The sequence below is a fragment of the Micromys minutus genome (assembly GCF_963924665.1).
Source record: "Micromys minutus genome assembly, chromosome: 5".
NCBI classification, from domain to species: domain Eukaryota; kingdom Metazoa; phylum Chordata; class Mammalia; order Rodentia; family Muridae; genus Micromys; species Micromys minutus.
Genome location: NC_137974.1, coordinates 75,695,494 through 75,715,348, shown reverse-complemented (window position 1 = coordinate 75,715,348; position 19,855 = coordinate 75,695,494). Strand labels below are relative to the sequence as shown.

General features: G+C 40.3%; 1 protein-coding gene and 1 pseudogene across 2 annotated transcripts; one reads left to right on the top strand and one right to left on the bottom strand.

The window, feature by feature from the left end:
- Nucleotides 1–3,073: 3,073 nt before the first annotated feature.
- Nucleotides 3,074–3,482, bottom strand: LOC308420656 (histone H3.3C-like; annotated as a pseudogene). Its single transcript has one exon. The product of its transcript is annotated as a histone H3.3C-like (transcript).
- A 6,513-nt stretch (nt 3,483–9,995) lies between these two features.
- On the top strand, nt 9,996–15,152 carry LOC308421193 (WD repeat-containing protein 25-like; the record flags this gene model as incomplete). The annotated part of the gene is made up of 2 exons (XM_080917472.1): nt 9,996–10,061; nt 14,334–15,152. The coding sequence occupies 2 exons, from the start codon at nt 9,996–9,998 to the stop codon at nt 15,150–15,152; spliced, it is 885 nt and encodes a 294-aa protein (XP_080773598.1).
- Between the last annotated feature and the right edge of the window lie 4,703 nt (nt 15,153–19,855).

Sequence of the window (19,855 nt, the reverse complement as noted above, 5' to 3'; positions counted from 1 at the left end):
GCAATAGGAACACATAAAGCTATAAAACACCCCTTTCCATCAAATCATTGAAACACTAAAGGCAGAGAACAAAGATAATATATCGCATGTGACAAGAAAGAGATACCAAGTTACACACAAAGGCTGAACTATCTAAACAATAGATTACTCAACAGAAACTTTAGAAGCTAGGAGGGCCTAGGAAAATGTATATCTGACAATCTAGACTACCATACACAATAAAAGTATCTATCATTATTGAAGGAAAAGTAAAAACTGTCCATGATCACACTGCTGCCCACCTCAAAGCTCCACTTGCCTCCTGGGAGACTCCAACCAGGGATACCCAGAGACTACCAGGCAAAAGGCAGGCCCAAGAACATAGTCAACAGAAGCCAGTGCAATGTTGCACTGTCAGAACTGAAATTCACTATTATTATAAGCCCTGGATAGCCTAACATACCCAAAGAGCAACACTGTGACTTGAAATCTCATCTCATGAAGATAATAGAGGCCTTTAAGGAGGATATAAATAAATCCCTTAGAGAAATAAGATAAACGCAATGAAACAGAGAGAAGCTTTTAAAGAGAAAACAAATCCCTTAAAGAGATGCAGGAAAATACAATCAAACGGTCCAACACCTAAAAATGGAAATTGAAGCAATAAAGTAATCACAAATGGAGGCAACCCTGGAGATGAAAAAATTAGGAAAGAACAAGAACCACAGATGCAAGCATTGCTAAAAGAATACAAGAGATGGAAGAGAGAATCTCAGGCATAGAAGACACCATAGAAGAAATTGATACACCAGTAAAAGGAAATGCCAAATGTAAAAAAAAAAAAAAAATCTAGCTCAAAACATCCAGGACATTTGGGACACTATGAAAAGAACAAACCTAAGAACAATAGGATTACAAGAGGGTGTAGATTCCCAGTTCAAAGGGCCAGAAAATATCTTCAACAAAATCATAGAAGAAAACTTCCCTAATCTAAAGAAAGAGATGGCTATGAACATGTAAGAAGCTTACAGAACATAAAATAGATTGGACCGGAAAAGAAAATCTTCACACCACATAATAATCACTAAATAAAGACAGACCTATCAGAGTTACACGTGACTTAACAGAGGCTGTAAGTGCCAGAAGATGCTGGAGAAGATCTTGCAGATTCTAAGCGGTTACAGATGACAGCCTAGACTACTATACCCAGCAAAACTCTCAATCAACATGGATGGAGAAACCAAGACATTCCATGACAAAGCTAAATTTAAACAATATATTTCTACTAAACCAGCTCTACACAGGATACAAAAACAAAAAATTCAGCGCAAGGAAGGTAAGTACACCCCCAAAACACAAGAAATTAATGATCTCACAGCAAATACCAAAAGGAGAGAATTACACTCACACAGTACCACCTCCAACATCAAAATAAAAGGAATTAACAATCTTTGGTCATTAATATCTTTCACCAGACTAACAGACTGAATATGTATACAGGATCCATCATTCTACCATATACAAGAAACACACCTCAGAAATAAAGATAGACACTACCTCAGAGTAAAGGGCTGGTCCAAGCAAACAGACCCAAGAAATAATCTGGAGTAGAAATTAATATATAATAAAATGGAGTTTCCCCAAAAGGTAATAAAAATAAATGGAAAAGGACATTTTATACCCATCAAAGGAAAAATTCACCAAGATGTCTCAATTCTAAATAACTAGGGCCCAAATGCAAGGGCAGATATATATGTAAAAGAAACATTAATACAGCTCAAATCCCCCCCCCTTTCTTCCTCTCTATGACACAAACACACACACACACACACACACACACAAACACACACACACACACAATGGGGGACTTTAACACCTCTTATCAATGGACAGGTCACTGAATCAGAAACTAAGAAAAAGAATGAAAATAACAGATGCTATGAACCAAATAGATCTAACAGATATCTATACAACCTTTCACCCCCAAACAAAAAAATACCTTCTCAGCACCTCCCAGAAGCTTCACCAGAATTGACCATATAATCAGACACAAAGCAAGCTTCAAGAGATACAAGATTGAAATAACTCCTTGTATCTTATCAGATCACTATGAATTAAGGCTAGATTTCAACAACAATAGAAACAGCAACAATGTATTCAAGGAAACTGAACAACTCTCTACTCAATGATCATTTAGGGAAGAAATAAAGAAAAGAATTAAGGACTTTCTGGAATTTAATGAAAATGAAAGCACAACATACCCAAACTTATGGGACACAATAAAAACAGTGCTAAGAGGAAAGTTCATAGCACAAAATGCCTTCATAAAGAAATCGGAGAGATCTCATACTAGTAACTTAACAGCACACTTGAAAACTCTAGAACAAAAAGAAGCAAACACACACAAGAGGAGTAGAGGGCAGGAAATAACCAAACTCAGGGCTGAAATCAACCAGTTAGAAACTAAAAGAACAATACAAAGAATCTAAAAACCAAGATCCGGTGATTTAAGAAAATCAACAGGATAGACAAACCCTTAGCCAAACTAACTAAAATTCAGAGAGACAGTATTCAAATTAACAAACTCAGAAATGAGAGGTATATATGACAATAGACACTGAAGGAAAAAAATCTTTAAGTCTTACTTCAAAAGCCTGTACTTCATAAAATTGGAAAATCTAAATGAATTGAATGATTTTTTTTTTAGTTTAATGTATTCTACAAACACCATTTAGTTGCCGTGAATAAGAAGTTTACTTATTTTTAAGAAATCCAAATGCTGGCATTGTCCAGAAAAATTTTAACAGGTTTATTTATAATTGTTACAAAGTTGAAATGTGTTCCCTGAAACATGTTGCTTGTGTTAATGCTTTACATCTTGCATTTATATTTAAAAATGCACACATACACACACACAAATGAACGTGGAGAGACTGCCAGTACCTGATTCTGTCCCCTATGTTTCCACTCACAGTCATACACTTAGGTGCCTTTGACCCCATGGAAAAAATATCTAGCATTCAGAACTACTGATAACAGGACGAAGAGGAAAAAATATTTTTGAGAATGAAATGCTTCCCCTCATAGTGGACTCTTAAGCTCGTTCCCAGCGTATGCGGCGTGCTAGCTGGATATCTTGGCATAACTGTTACACGTTTGGCATGGATAGCACACAGGTTGGTATTTTCAAAAAGGCCAACCACATAGGCCTCGCTTGCCTCCTGTAAAGCACCAATAGCTGCGCTCTGGAAGCGCAGGTCTGTTTTGAAGTCCTGAGCAATTTCTCGCACCAGACGCTGAAAGGGGAGCTTGGGAGTCAGAAGTTTGGTGAACTTCCGATAGCGTCTGATTTCACGGAGCGCCACAGGGCCAGGCCTGTAACGATGAGGTTTCTTCACCGCTCCAGCAGAGGGCGCACTCTTGCGAGCGGCTTTTGTAGCCAGTCGTTTCCTGGGTGCTTTACCACCAGTGGATTTGCAGGCAGGTGGCTTTGTAAGAGCCATGGTACGGGCACCTCCTTACTTACCCCTTCTCCTTCGGCTGGAGCTCAGCAAGGGAGAGGCAGCGCTGGCGTTAGAGAGCAGCGGAGGCTGCGAACACCAGTGAATGGTTTTCTAGATAGAAAATCATACCAAGTTAAATCAAGATCAGGTAAACTATCTAAACATCCCCATAACTCCTACAGAAATAGAAGCCATTAAAAGTCTCCCAACCAAAAAAGTTCAGGGCCAGATAGTAATAGAGCAGAATTTTACCAGACCTTCAAAGAAGAGCTAATACCCAAATGCCTCAAACAATTCCACACAATAAAAACAGGAGGAGCACTACCTAATTCATTCTAGGAGACCCTAGTCACTCTGATACTTAAACTAATGCAAAGACTCAACAAAGAAAGAGAACTTCAGATCAATTTTGCTTATGAATATTGACAGAAAAATACTCAATAAAATTCTCAGAAACTAAATCCAAGAACACGTCAAAAATATCATTCATCATAATGAATTAGGTTTCATCCCAGGGATGCAGAGATGATTCAATATATGAAAATCCATCAATTTAATCCACTCTATCATCTTATTAGATGCTGAAAAAGTCTTTGACAAAATATAACACCCCTTTATATTAAAAGTCTTGGAGAGATCAGGGATTCAAGGCACATACATAATGAATGCAATATATATAGCAAGCCAATAGCCGACATTAAATTAAATCTCTATTTAGGAGATCTTTAAGAAATCTCCCTAAAATCAGGAACAAGAAGAGACTGTCTACTCTAGCCCTATTTTTTCAATATAGTGCTCAAAATTCTAGCCAGAACAATAAAGCAACAAAAGAAGATTCAGGAGATACGAACTGGAAAAGGAGACGTCAAACTATCACTATTTGTGGATGATTTGATACAAAGGCAACCCCCACAATCCTACCTAAGAGACAGGAGAGAGGGTCAGAGGGTCAGGAGAATGGAAACAGGCATCTGCTGGGAATAGGGGAATCTCTATGAAGTACCAAAGACCTCTGATCAGGGACCCACAGCCAAACATTGGATGAAGGTCAAGGTCTCTTATAGAAGAGTTGTGGGGAGGAGGGGAATTGAAGGCCCTGAAGTAGGAAGAAACTCCACAAGTTGACCAAAAGAGTCAACTTACCTGGACCCCTGGGAGCTCTCAGATACTGAGCCATCAACCAAAGAGCATATAAGGATTTGAGAGAAGCCCCTAGCACATAATAGCAAATGTACATCTCAGCCTTCTCGTGGGTCCCCCAACAAAGGGAGCAGGGGCTGTCCTTAAAGCTCTAGACTGACTCTGGAATCTGTTCCCCAGCAAGGCTGCCTTGTCTGTCCTTAGTGGAAGAGGATGCCCCAACCCTACACAGTCATGGTCGGACAAGGTGAGAGAAATATGTAAGTGGGAGGAACCCCTCAGAGGAGAAGGGGGATGGGGGAAGGGAGTCTGTGAGGGTGGACCTGGAGGGTGCTCAGTGCTTTGAATGTAAATAATAAATGTTCGTGATAAAAATAGACTAAAAGGGTTCATAATCACTAAACAATCTCTACAGAAACTACTTGAAGAAAGAGAAAAACAAACCTATTTGCAAGGCCACAGAAAAATAAATAAGCCACAACAAAATAATAGTTAAGCAAAAGATAAAAAAAAACCCTAAAAATAAACAAATTTTCAGAAATCAGTTTATGCTTTTTATACTAACTCGAATATTAATGATTTCAGTTGCTCCATCAAAAGACACAGACTACTAGATTGGAAGAAAAATGAAGAAGCTCCTGTTTGTTGACTCTAAGAAATGTACCTTGATGGAGAAGGCAGACACGGTACCTTAGGATGACCAGGAGGAAAAGAGTATTCCAAACAACAACAACAACAACAACAACAACAACAACAACAACAACAACAAAATGGATATAGGGAACATACTGAAGCATTTATTCTAACGTCTGTCAAAGTAGACTCTAAACTATATTAATGAGAAAAGATAATGAGGGTATCTAAGACTTTCTGTTGCTGTGATAAAGGGCTATCATCAAACACAACTGGGGAGGGAGAAATTATTTCATTACACAGCCTATAGGCCATCAACCAGAGTAGTCAAGGCAGGAACCCAGAGGCAGGAACTGATGCAGAGGTTATGAAACAAAGATGCTTACTGGCTTGCTCCTCCTGACTTGCTCACTTTGATTTGTTGTAGAACTCAGGACCACCTGCTCAGAGTTGGCACTTCCTACGAGCTGAGCCCTCTTATATCAGTTATCAGTGAAGAAAATGTTTCATAGGTTTGGCCATAGATTATTCCAGTGGGGATGTTTTCTCAGTTGAGGTTCCCTGTTCCCAAATGACTCTAGCTTGTGTTAAGTTGGCATCAAATTAGGAAGCATAGAGATTATTTCATACTGGTAAACAGAGCACTCCAAGGAGAGGATGTTATGATTTTAAGACACATACCCAGAATATAGATACATCCAACTTCATAAAGCTGCCACTACTACAGGTAAAGCCACAGGTTAACCCAGTAAGGATACTATGAGAGGGATGGCCTACTTAGTCTTCTCTGTTTGGTACCCCACATGCTCCTATATCTAAAATATTGTTTCTTTATCTAAGTCTGGAAATTTTTTTGTTAGGACCCCTTTTTAAAATTTGTTCTTTGAAGATTTGTATAATGAGTCTCAATCATATTAATCCCCTCCCCAGACTCCTTCTAACCCATTTCTACTTCCCTACCTACCCATCTCTGTGCCCCACCCCCATGCCCATCTTATCCTATTTGTGCTGATCAAATATTCTTGGACATGTGTCTTTTCACTGGCGTGTCTTCAGTTCAGCAGGGGCAACATTCTTAAAGAACAGAGATTTCTCTACTCCCTGGAAGATCTCAATGGCCAATAGTTCTTCATCTAAGAGTTGTGCTCCATGTCTTCCCCCACGTGAATATTTCATCAGGCTGGTACATGCTGCGGCTATAGCTGGGGTCCATATGTGCAGCTTCCATGTTGTATCTGGAGGACGTTGTTTCCTGGTATTTATCCACCCACTGTGCCCACCTCTTCCAGTCATTCTATGTCTTCTTATGCAGAGATCTCTGAGCCTTCTGTGGAGGTGTATGATATAGAAGTTCCAGTTAGTGCTAAGCATTCAACAATCTCTCATTCTATGCACCGTGACTAATTGTTGGTCTCTGTGGTAGTCACTACAGATAGAAGCTTTCTTAATGAGTGTTGAAAGATGCCCTAATTTGAGAATAATAAGTTATTGGGACTTAGTTTAATACTATGTCATTAGCAAAACCAAACAAACAACAAACAAACAAACAGAAGGTTCTCTTCTAGGCAATGGTGTTAGGTCTATGTTTTATCTAAGCACCAAATACAGAAAGGGTATTTATTGAATGAAAGTTGAAAGAGAGGAAGATAAATTCATCTTTTAAGATTCTTTTGAAAATATTTTCTATTCATTTAGTATTAGATTATTTTCTTTCTCCTATGCTCCTTATTGATAGACTTGGGTCTTTTTCAGAGTGTTGGTGATAATCCAGAAACCCCACTGGTACCTTCTTATTGTTTCATCTTTGTCTTTGTTGGATTGTACCATGTCCTCTACCTTGCCAGACGTCTGACCTCTCCTTGGCCCATCCTATAGCTGAGACTTTATATCGAGGGAATTGTTGTTGGTTTACTTGTATCACACCACCTTCACTTCTGATATTTCAGATTGCTTTTCTTCAGTACTCTATCTCTTCCATATTGTCTGTTGTCTTTTTGTTTTCATCTAGTTGCTTGTGTTTTTGAACATACTTAGAAGTATATTGTTTGCTATCTGGGATTTCATCTAATTTCCTCACATTAGGTGCCATGACTGTAGGGTTAATACGATTTGAGGAAGTTATATTGTCATTTTATTTTATGTTTCTTATGCTACTGAGTTAATATTTATGCATCTGATGATATTTTGTTGCTTAGCTTATGCCTTTTTTATCAGCTGGACTCTTTCAGTGGAAGTGTTTTTGATGTTCAAGTGGGTCTTGAATGTGTAGTTCAGAAAACAATTCTTCATTCTGCAGTCCTTGGTGTAAGCTCTTTTTATTCCCCGAGTAGAATATTACCTGTAAGAGCACTATGTAGATATTGTGCTAGCCAATTAATAACAGTTAATTTCAATAACTGTTGCAGCATAAACAACTAAAGTTATTGTGAAATATACTTGGCTTTAGTCAATAAGATTAGGAATTGGAGGGAGGTAAGATTAAGTATTAGATCGACTTTGATAAGACAAAAATTGTAGGGAGTAAAGAAGCTGAGAAGGGGATAGGATGCTGTTGGGGTGCACAGATTCTAGATATTGTGATGGTTGTGGAAAGTGACGATTAAGACCTAAAAAATTGAGAGCAGAGGGAGGAGAGAGAAGAAAAGACATAAGAATAAGAGGTGGTGTGTGTGTGTGTGTGTGTGTGTGTGTGTGTCTATGTGTGTGTGTGTGTGTGATATGGTCTATGGCCAAAGAGTGTATCAGAGAAACAAACAACAGCCCTAGCACCTAAATGAGCAATATAAATATACACATGGGAGAGTGGAAGCTAAATAAGAGACATTTAAGGAAACTTACAGGAGGAACTGCTGGCACAGATGTGCTCTGTTGAAAGGTGACCTCTCTGGCTCTAGCAGATGAAGCCTGATGCTGTATTTGTTAAAAATCACAACCAACTAACGTTTTTCATTATCTTATAAGACTCTACTGTATTAGCCAGGATTCTATAGAATCATAGAACTTATGAAACGAATATGTCTGGAATATGTCTGTCTGTCTGTCTATAATCTATCTACCATCAATCTCCCATTTATCTGTCTGTCTGTCTATCTATCTATCTATTTATCTATCTAGCTATCTATCTATCTATCTATCTGTCATGCATCTTCATCATCATATATCTATCTAATCGCTATCTCTCATATATATTAAATATATATTTCTAATAAATTCTACATATATAGGATATTTATTATGTCATTATAACATTATTACATTATAACATTACAATATTATGTTATTATAGTAATATATATTATATATAACATTATAACATTATGTTATAATATTAATTTAGATCAATTATAATATTAATATAGTTGTATTAGAATGACTACAGGCTGCAGTCCAGATGGCCCAACAATAGCTGACTGTGAGTGGAAAGTCCAAGCACCTTGTAATTCTCAGTCCCACGAAGCTTGATATCTCAGCTGGTCATCTGTACATGCTGGAATCCCAAAGAAGTAGCTCCCGTGCCAGTGAAGGAAAGCATGTGTGTGCTAGGAGCTGAGAGAGAAGGCAAAGAGCGAAAGCTTCCTTCTTCTGTGTCCTTATACAGGATTCCAGAAGTCTGGCCCATATTGAAGGTACGTCTTTCCACCTCAAGGTTTGGATTAGAGGTAGATGCCTTCTCACCTCCAGATCCGGATCTAAGGTGTGCGTCTTCCCACTAGAAGGTCTGGACTAGAAGTAGACTCACCTACCTCAAACTAAGCAGGAAATCTCTCACAGGCGTGCCCTTTTCACTCCTGAATTGTAGTTCATTCCAGATGCAGTCAAGTTGACAACTAAGAATAGCCATCACGTGGACCCTGCCTCTTCTCTCCTTCATCATTCTCTGAACAATCTATCTAGATATTTTATTTTAATTAAGTCCACCATAAATAAGGGGGCAGAGGGGAACGTTCTTAGCAGATTTGGTTTTGGTCCATAGAAAAGCTACTAAATCTCATGTTTATTCTGAAAACACTTTTTCTTTCTCTAAAAGTGTTTATTGTGTGAAAGTTTTCTGGTGGGATCTTAGAGACTTTTGAATGGACTTGCTCTTGCCTATTGCTCTGATTCTCTGAGCATCATGTTTACTGCGGGGCGAAAGTGAGCACCACTGTCAAACTATTGATTCCAGAGGAAATGTTTCTGCTTCCCCACTGACTACTGACTGCAGACCTCTATGTTAGTGAAGGATGCTTCTTAGCAAAAACGAAGAGTTGATTCTGATTTTAAAATCTAGTCAACTATCGTGGTGAATCTATTGATGAACTGAGCTCATTTCCATCTGAAGTTATTATTTAGAGATGATTAACATTTCCTGTAACTTTATTGGCTGTTTTTCTTTTCTTGTAGATTGGGTCATCATTCTTACTTTCTTCCCACTTAGTATCAAGGTTCTTTTGGTCTGCGTGTTTATCTCTTTTCATCCAACGTTTTCTTACAAGATGTATTCTTTCTTGTGCTCTCACAACTAGGAATGCTTTCTCTATACTGGGGAAAAGGACAGAAACATGGGGTGGAGAAAGAAAAGAAGGATAAGAAGGAAAAGAAAAAAAGATTGCTTAACAGTAGGAAAATGCAGGAACAAAATTAGGAGGCTGTGTAAAGGGCCATACAAGCAGCGCTAAAATGTTTGAATGTAATGAAGTGAAAATTCTAATGGAAGTGTAGTAAGAAATACAGGAAAGGACAGAAGGAAACGACAACCGGATGAGACAGGAGTGGCGTCCTTTTGGGTCTTTGACACTTGGAGAGTTCCAGTTGGATACACAGAAGGTGGGTGACCTTTAGAATCCACGGAGTCTTCTTGTCTTTACCTTGGTTTATTTTGGTGCCGAGCCTGTGGTGGTCAAGTGTACAATATTACCATCTTTACATCTGCAGCTCTTTTTCTTTTGAAAGTAACAGGATCCTCTGCCAGTCACACTTAGCTTTGCAGTTTGTAGCAGAGGTTTTTACAGGTCACATCCATGAAGTGGCTAATGTGCCAACTAGGAGGTGTCTCGTGTGTGCTGGGAGTTGGGGAATCAGTCACAATGCCACGATCTATACTGGCGGAGGACCTGCCTACTCTTTCCCACCCCCGAAGCAGCCAAACTCCGTGTTTGACGGATACAGCAGTGGGCATAGAGCATTCTGTCAGTTTGAAAGTGCTCGAATGCTACAGTAAGTCCCAAGTAGCAAAGCAATGGCTCCAGGGGAACTTGATTGGCCTGCTGACCACAGGCTGAGCGCTCTCAAATTCTGAACTAATGAGATTTGCTGCCAGCCATGAATACACCTTTCTTGAGACACTTTACCGACTGAGCCGAGTCTCCTGCCACCGGAACGTTTTAATGTGTCGGCATTTGACCTTCTTGCTCTTCTCATCAACTGCCAAGAGCTGTCTCTGACCTTAGAGCTATGGCGGTTTAAATTCAGGCTTGCTGACTTCTGGATGTTCCTCATTCACAGATAGAAGGGCGTTCTGTTACCTTCAAACATTTCGTTGTATTTGTTAACTGTCCACGGTAATGTGCTACATAAAAACACTTCATATGAGTGTACATTGCATGTTGGGATTATTCCCCCACACCATTTATCTTCTCTCTTCTCACTCCTCTCCCCATTAGTGGTCCTTTTTTCCCATACACAAGTTTGCTTCTATATTCATGTCCTGTGCACACAGATAATTTTGCATAGCCACATGAACTCTAAGACTCACCCATGGGAAAAAATATCCTATTTGTCTTTCTGATTCTGGCTTTATGCACTAAATCAGTATCATTTCAGATTACATCCGTATTTCCAAAAAGGACCTAATGTCACCTTTATGGCAGAAAACAGTCACTTGTACACCTGCCCCATCCTTTCTTTATGCATTCCTTGGCTGAGTACTGAGGCTGGTTCTGTAGCTCAGATATGGGAGAATGCTGCACTCCACATGCATACGCAGGTACATCTGTGATTTGCTGACCTGTAGTCTGCTGACTGAATACCTGAGTGGTAAGGACAGGTCAAGACTTTTTGGGAAATGCCCGTACTGATTACCACAGGGACTGAGCTAGCTCACACCTCCACCTGCACGGTGTAGGATTCAGTTCTCTTCAGAATTCACTATTATTTGTTAATGATTTGTTTAATGCCTGACATCCTGGCTGGTGTGATATGGAATCACAATATAATTTCCATTCATCTTACTTTATGTGAGTGGATGTTTTGCCCACGTGCATGTGAACCACATGCATGCAGTTCCCACGAAGGCCAGAAGAGGGCAACAGATAGTTGTGGGTGCTGTGAATCAAACCTAGTTTCTCTAGAAGAACACTCAGTGCTCTTAACCACTGAGACACCTCTCTGGCTCCTCAATATAGTTTTGATGGCCACATTTCTGATGTCTAGTGAATAATTTTTTCATGTGTACATTGGGCATTATTTTCCCTTTAATTTTTTGAGAGAGAGCTGGCTGTTCAATTTCTTAATCCACTGATCAGGCTGGTTTTTGTCTAGTTCTGTTAGCTCTTTGTGTATACTAAACATTAATCCCATATCAGAAAAGTGAGTAAATGCTTGCTCCCATTTTGTAGCTGCTTCCCCCCCCCCTAGATTAACCATTTAATTTGTGGAACAGAAATCTTTAAATTTTATTTTACTTAAGGCTTGCTTATAGTTCCAGAGTGTGAGTTCATGACCGTCACGGCAAAGAGCGTGGTGGCAGGCAAGCAGGGATGGCGCTGGAGAAGTAGCTGAAAACTTAAGTCTGATTCACAAGCATGAGGGAGAAGGAGAGGGAACCTCAGTGACACACCTCCCCCAGCAAGACCACACCTCCTACTCCTTCCCAAACAGTTCCACCAACTGGGAACCAGTCATTCAAACATATGAGTCTATGGGAGCCATTCTCATTCAGGACATCACAGCCAATTTTAGTTTCAAGCCTTACAAGCCTTAGTCAGGTTTTGTGCAGGGTCAGAAATAGGGGTCTAATTGTATTCTTCACATGGATATTCAGAGTTTGTGGTATATTCGTTAAAGAGGCCAACTTCTCCCCAACATATGTTTTGGCATGTTTGTAGATAAATATATAGTTGTGGATGCATGTTTGTGTTTGGATCCTGTGCTCTTGTCCACTGATCTACACCTTCGTTTTTGTGTCAGTATCATGCTTTCTTTATTCCTTTTTTCCTTCCTTCTTTCCTTCCTTCCCTCCTTCCTTTCTTTTTTTTCTTTGTTTTTGTTATCCTGACTTCCCTGTAACCTCAACTTTGAGCTAAAATAATCTATTTCTCCATTTGAGTCACTTTTTGTTATTACATGTTTTAATTCAGCAACAGAAATGAAGCTAGAACAGAAATTGGTAGCAAGGAAGGTGGGTGAGATTCTTACTATGATAGACCATAGTATGTAGGTTTCATGCCTTGGACTTTTTTTTTTTTTTTTTTTTAAATCTAAGGAATTTGGAAATATTTGCTAAATTGGAATGGAAAAGCCCTTGAATGCTAGAAGCAGGATATGATGGGCCATTTTAGTGGGAACAAAGTAGATAAAAATGACTAAACCACAAACCAAAGAGTACACATGTGGGGACTCATGGCTCCAGTCGCATATTAGCAGAGGATGCCATTGTCAGACATCAACAGGAGAAGAAGCCCTTGGTCTTATGAAGGCTCATTTCCCAAGTGTAGGGGAATGCCAGGGTGGGGAGGTGGGAGTGGGTAGGTGGGAGGGAAAGCATCCTCATAGAAGCAGGGGAAGGGGAGATGGGAGAGGGGAAGATAGGAAAGGTAATAACATTTGAAATGTAAATACATAAACTATCCAATAAAAATGCTAAAGAAATGTGGATAGTTGGGGTCTAGCTCATGGGGTTTTAGAGGGGAGCAATGACTTTATTTGGAACAGGGGCTATTCATATGGTACTTGGCTAAGAGTCTTGGCTGATCATGCTGAAGCTAAAGAAGCAGTTGCGACTGCCAAAGTCATTGTCACTGTTGGAGTGAGACATCCTGTGCTTCACTGGACAGTAGGAAAGTGTTTCATTCCAATCAGCACACAGAAACCAATACAACTCCCCATTATAGAAATACAATAATAAATAGTAGTCACCTCTTAAATATCAATAATTTGGGGGAATAAATGAATGGTGACATTATGATGCCCACTAATATTAGTTATTATAGGTAAGAATAGAAGAATGCAAGAGGGGAAAACAGTGATTAATGGCTTGATAGGAAAAAAGTAAGAGGGAAAAGTGAATGGAAATATTATTGGTGGTCAAAGTGTAGGTTGTGTGATTCCTGCAATATTTCTTAGAGTCAACAAATAAGTCTATCTCTTTTCTTTGATCCAATGTGTTATTCTGTTGTATTGTTTTCTTTTCTATTGATGTGATAAAAATACCACCACCGAGCCAGCTTATAGAGGGAAGGGTTTATTTCAGGCATATGGTTCCAGAGGGAGAAGAGCCCATCATAGGAGGGTAGCACGGCAGCAGGCAGCAGGAATGTTGCCCAAAGCAGCAGTCACAATCAGGAAGCAGGGAGAGATAACCCGAAGTCTTTCAAAATCTTAAAGCCCACTCTCTTTACATACTTATTCTAGCAGAACACCACACCTCCTAATCCTTCTCAAACATCCCCCAGCCTGGGACCAAAGTATTTAAATATTTATGGGGGACATATCATTCAAACAATAGCATCTGGTTTTTTTTACTGGAAAATTTAGACCATTAATATTTAGAGGTATTGTGAAAAGTATATGTTAATTGCTGCCATTTTGCTGATCTTGTGGTATTTACTGTTTTCTTGTTCTTGGCCTCTTATCCAAACAACTTGAAACAAAGGCTCACACAGATTTGCAAAAATAGCAAGATTACTCCATTCAGCTCCTTCCCTGCAGGGAGCCAGGATGAAGGGGAGGGAGGCACCTGTCTCCTAAGGGGAGGCACAATGGCTCCTTGTACTCTCTGGGCCTCAGGTCCCTTGACTATGGCCTGGCTGTGTGCTCTCCGCACTCTAGGACAGGTAGCTGACTGAAGTAGGACTGCGACATGACATCTGTGCTCAGCAGGTGTGGAATGCTGTGGACTCGGGACACTGCCTGCAGACCTACTCTGTGCACAGTGAGGCGGTAAGGGCTGCACGGTGGTCTCCCTGTGGCCGGCACATCCTCAGTGGCGGCTTCGACTTTGCCCTGCACCTAACAGATCTCGAAACAGGAACCCAAGTGTTTAGTGGTCAGAGTGACTTCAGAGTCACCACCTTGAAATTTCATCCAAAAGACCACAACGTCTTTTTATGTGGCGGCTTCAGCTCTGAAATCAAAGCTTGGGACATGAGGACTGGCAAGGTGCTGAAAAGCTACAAGGCCACCGTCCAGCAGACCCTGGACATTCTCTTCCTCCAGGAGGGCTCCGAGTTCCTTAGCAGCACCGATGCATCCACCCGGGACTCTGCTGACCGAACCATTGTTGCCTGGGATTTCCGGACCTCTGCCAAGATCTCCAATCAGATCTTTCATGAGAGGTACACCTGCCCCAGCCTCGCCTTGCATCCAAGGGAACCTGTGTTCCTGGCGCAAACCAATGGCAACTACCTGGCTCTCTTCTCCTCCGTGTGGCCCTATCGGATGAGCAGACAGCGACGGCGACGCTATGAAGGTCACAAGGTGGAAGGCTATGCAGTAGGCTGCGAATGCTCCCTGTGCGGCGACCTGCTGGTGACAGGCAGTGCTGATGGCCGGGTTTTGATGTTCAGTTTTCGCACTGCCAGCCGGGCATGCACATTACAAGGGTACACACAGGCCTGCCTCAGCACTACCTACCATCCTGTGCTGCCTTCCGTCCTTGGGACCTGCTCCTGGGGAGGGGACATCAAGATCTGGCACTAACTGGCAACTAACCTGCCCCTGGGCCGGTGGCCAGAGGTTAGGCTGCTCCGATGCCTGCTGAGCTTCAGTGACTCATCTATAAAATGGGGAGACGCCATCTCAGCGTGCCAGGACTGTGTTAGCACAGCATTTTGCCCAGTGACTGACTGGTGACCCCCAATCAATACGTGTGTGCTCTATAGACAGTGGTTGGTTGATTGGGGGGTTTTTTGTTTTGTTTTGTTTCTGGTTTTTCGAGACAGGGTTTCTCTGTGTAGCCCTAGTGGTCCTGGAAACTCAGGCTGGCCTTGAACTCAGGGATCCTCCTGCCTCTGCCTCCGGAGTGCTGAGACGAATCGTGTGTGCCACCGTGCCTGGTGTTTTTCTTAATGTGATTTTGGCAATGAACACATATTAGCAGTGTCCTCCTGCCTTCTTACTGCAGGTAGGGGGCTTGAGGTGGGACTGTCACCTGCTGGTCCTTTGGACAGTGATGTTCTGGGTCTCTGTTCCATAGCCCTCCCAACCCCCAAATGCTCCCTACTAGACACCAACAACTGTGCTTCTTCCCTCCCGTCGCTGGCCCTCTGCTCTGCTGCTTGCCCACTGCCAGGTGGGTGGTCTGTGATGGCCAAAGCTATGTACCAATCCCGAAGAGTGATGAGGGGAAGGAGGATCTCAGGAGCACCGGCAGGGACTGAGTGGCCTTGGTTTGGAAGTGTGCTGGTTGAAATAGGAATGGGCCTCAGCGGCTCATATGTGGAAACACTTAGGGAGTGGAACTGTTTGAAGGAATTAAAAGGGTTACGAGGCATGGCCTTGTCGGAGGAAGTGTGTCACTGGGGGTGGGCTTTGAGGTTTCAAAAGCCCAAGCCAGGCCCAGTGTCTCTTTTTCTCGGCCTTCAGATCGGGATGTAGAACTCTCAGCCACCGCTCCAGCATCTGCCTGCATGCTGCCCTACTCCCACCATGATGATAACGGACTAAACCGCTGAAACTGTAAACCAGACCCAATTAAATGCTTTTTAAAATAATAATAATAATAATAATAATAATAATAATAATAATAATAATAATAAAGATTACTCCATTCAAAGGAAACTGAGGGTGCAGATTAGATTGTTTCCTGAATAAGGATATTAAAGGACAATTAATGTTTGGGGCTTCATTTTATGAGTTTAGAGGAAGAAGGAGTTTGGCTACTGAGGACCATCTCATCCAATGTTCTTTATTTTGGTCAGTAGGTCATATGATCACTTTTCTACTGCCGATTTTGTTTTCCACAACAATCTAAATCATATTTATACTGATCTAAACAGCAGCCTAAGATGAAAAAAATAGGAGCTCTCCTCAAAAAGTTTAACTGACTACAGCTTTGGCTTTGTGCATGTGCACCCTAAAACAGTTGAGGCTGGATCAGCCTTTTCATCCTTTATGCTCTGATACCTTGGGAATAGGTTTGAATAGAAAATGTGAAGTTGGTCATTGATGGAGGAGGAAAAGCCTATTATTTCATTGTTTAGAGGTGTGTGTGTGTGTGTGTGTGTGTGTGTGTGTGTGTGTGTGTGTGCACTGTGGCTGAACATCTAAAATTTTATTCTCTTTTCAATATTATTAGAATACCATGGACTTTTATTTGGTTGGTTCTACCAAGCTAGCTTTCCCATGTTTAATCTTTTTTGCTTTCCCTGGCTTTAATTCAAACAACTCAGGTTTTGTTTGTGCTAGGCAAGCCTTCTACTGAACTGATGCCCTCAGCAATGACCCCAGCACTATGATTTTGTTTATATACAAAAAAGAGGTGAATTTCCCCAAAAAAAAGGAAAAGAAAAGAAAAAAGAAAAAAAAAAAGAAAAGTTATGTTGAAGATGTTTGTCATTTTTTTTTTTTTTAGTGGTGTTTAGACTTCTGGGCTCCACTCTCAATATTTTTATTTCTACCACTTTTTATGGCATATTCTAAGCATCATGTTTGCTGTTTTGTTTTTCTTACATTTTTTGATTTTATGTGTTTTGAATTTATTGCTCTTTAAATTTTCTTCTCTCCTACATTCTATGCAAGTAGCCCATTCTATTTCCAATCTATCTGAAGTGATTACGGGAGCTAGCCAACATCCCAGTGACCTATCAACTCTGAAAGGCCTGCTTAACTCTTTAGCTATGGGTTGTTTCATCTCGTATACAAGTTTTTGTCAGTATTTTGGGTATATCACACCTTAAACTTTACAAATTACTTATTAGCTTGGACAAGTGTATTTATCAGTATCTCTGCTTACTCTTCTTCCAAACATCTCACAATTTCCATTTTTAAAAACTCAGCTTCATTTTTATTATTTCAATAATTTTTCCTTATGCAGGTTTCTCCAGTGGAAATCTTCTGATGGCCTATTCCTTTTTTTTTCCAGATTGTTTGTTGAGAAAACAATTTGTGTTTAGTTTATGAATGAAATTTTATTCTTTGTGCAATTCAGGATCAGTGGTTATTTTCCCACAGCATATTGGGAACTATTTTATGTCTCATCTGGACTGGAGATATAGTTGACTGAGAGACTGAGAGCCACCATGTAGGTACTGATGGAACCTGGATTCTCCAGAAGCCACTTCTCCAGGTCAACAAGAAAAAAAAGAGTTTCATTCTAAACTTTCTGATTGAAAGTTTCTAGACAGGTATGGCATTATCAATTGTCAGTTACATCCATGCCTCCACGCTGGACACATCATGGGATTTGGTTGAATCATCAAGTTTGAAATCAACCATCTTTTCCATTCTTTGTGCTTTGGAACCATTTTCAAAGCACATTTTTTATGCTGCTAGTCCATGATTTTTCAATTATTAGATTTTTCTTATGAAATAATTTTAGATCAAAAGAATGATTTACACAGAACTAAAAACAGACAGAATCCATCCATTTTCTTCAAGGTTGATGGAAGAAAAAACTGGGACAAATGAGCAGATGTACCAAAAAGAAAACTTTGGGTGAAATCTCCTGGACTGTTATTGTTGCTAAGGGCTTTCAAAATTTTATCTGTCTATCTATCTATCTATCTATCTATCTATCTATCTATCTATCTATCTATCTGTGTTTGTATGTGTATATATACATGCGTGTGTGTGTGTGTGTGTGTGTGTGTGTGTGTGTGTGTGTGTGTGTGTGAGCATCCATGTCAGCATAGTTGTAGCGGTCATAGGAGTATTTGTGGAAGTTGGTTTTCTTCTTCCATCATGTTGTTAACCGAGGCCATTAAGATATGTTGCAAATCCCTGTACCTGCTGAGCTATTTTGCTGGCTCTCTATTTAAAACAACCAACCAACCAACCAACCAACCAACCAAACCAACAAAATCAAATTTCTGTTTTGTTGTTGCTGTTGTTACCAAGTTTTAATTCCCAAGTTCAATACTAAGGACATAAAGACAGAGGCAAAACCTTAAGAGTGAGCACAGATACGTAGAAAAATTGCAAGTGAATTTGAATTAAATTATTAAAGTGCAAAACGCTTATAAGCTTTCATAAACATGCAACATTTTAGATACTACCTAAACACACACACACACACACACACACACACCTACACACACACAGTAATTTTATTGATATTTTGACAGATGTCTAGGTGGCACCCAGGCTACATTTGAAATGGGTGGGGAGGAGGTACTGTACCCAAGTAAAGCCGTGATCTGAACCAGGCTTAGGCCCAGAGGAAGCACTGGCAGACACTCTCCTGGCCACGCCTCTGAATGCTGTAACAGTGAGGGCCACCTCCCAGTCTTGTCACGGGGTAATGAACTATTCAATACTAACTAAATGCAGCCATTGCAGCTCCAGATCTGACTGGGGCTTAAGTGCTTGGCATTGGAGCCTTACCTATTTAAGGGAACCCATTCAAATAAGAAAGGGAAAAAGGAAAAAAATACAGTAAATATTTTAGAGAACTTTAGCCAATTACTGTATGATCAGAAGCTTTTATAATAATGACAGTCCAAATCGACAGTTTGACATACTTCCAAATATGCTTTTTGAAATGAATTTAAAAATAAAAAAACATCAATTTTATCCTAAACGTTTAGTGCATTAGAATAAACTGAGATATTAAAACTCAAGTCGTTCATCTTCAGAAGGGCACTGTTGCAATTTAAATTAATAGCTTTTTTTTTTTTTTTTTTTCTTAAAAAAAAAAAAAAACATTTCTTCTCATGATGTGTATTAAAGTCAGCCTCTACCATTTTGGGAGTCGAAGTACTGAAAGTCATATAAAAGGTATAAAGAAATTATCTGGCGCTCTTCCGTCCCACCAAATCCCTCTTCCTCAAAAGTGCTTGTCAGAGAATCCTATTAGTGTGCGACAAAGAGGCAGGCTGGCTAGTGTGGCGCTAACCCCCCCTCTGGTGACACTTTCTTCAGTGTTCTTGAGGCTATCTCATTTGACACTTCGGAAGGGCTGCCAAGTCCTTCCTCTCTCCTGTAAACAAGGCTGTCAGTCAAGAAGCGTTCCCGGGGCCGGGCAGGCAATGGGGGTTAATGGCTTTGGAAATCGAAAACAGAACAGCCATCCAAAGGACTTTTAATACCAGGAGAATTATCGGGAAATAATGGAAATCAAATGAAATGAGAATATAAATAGAGCGTGCGACAAGCTACATTTGGCTAAAGGTTTCATATCCGTTCAAGTTTTGTGTTACCTGGGAAGAGTAATAAAAAGAAATAAAATAGATTAGAAACGGTTG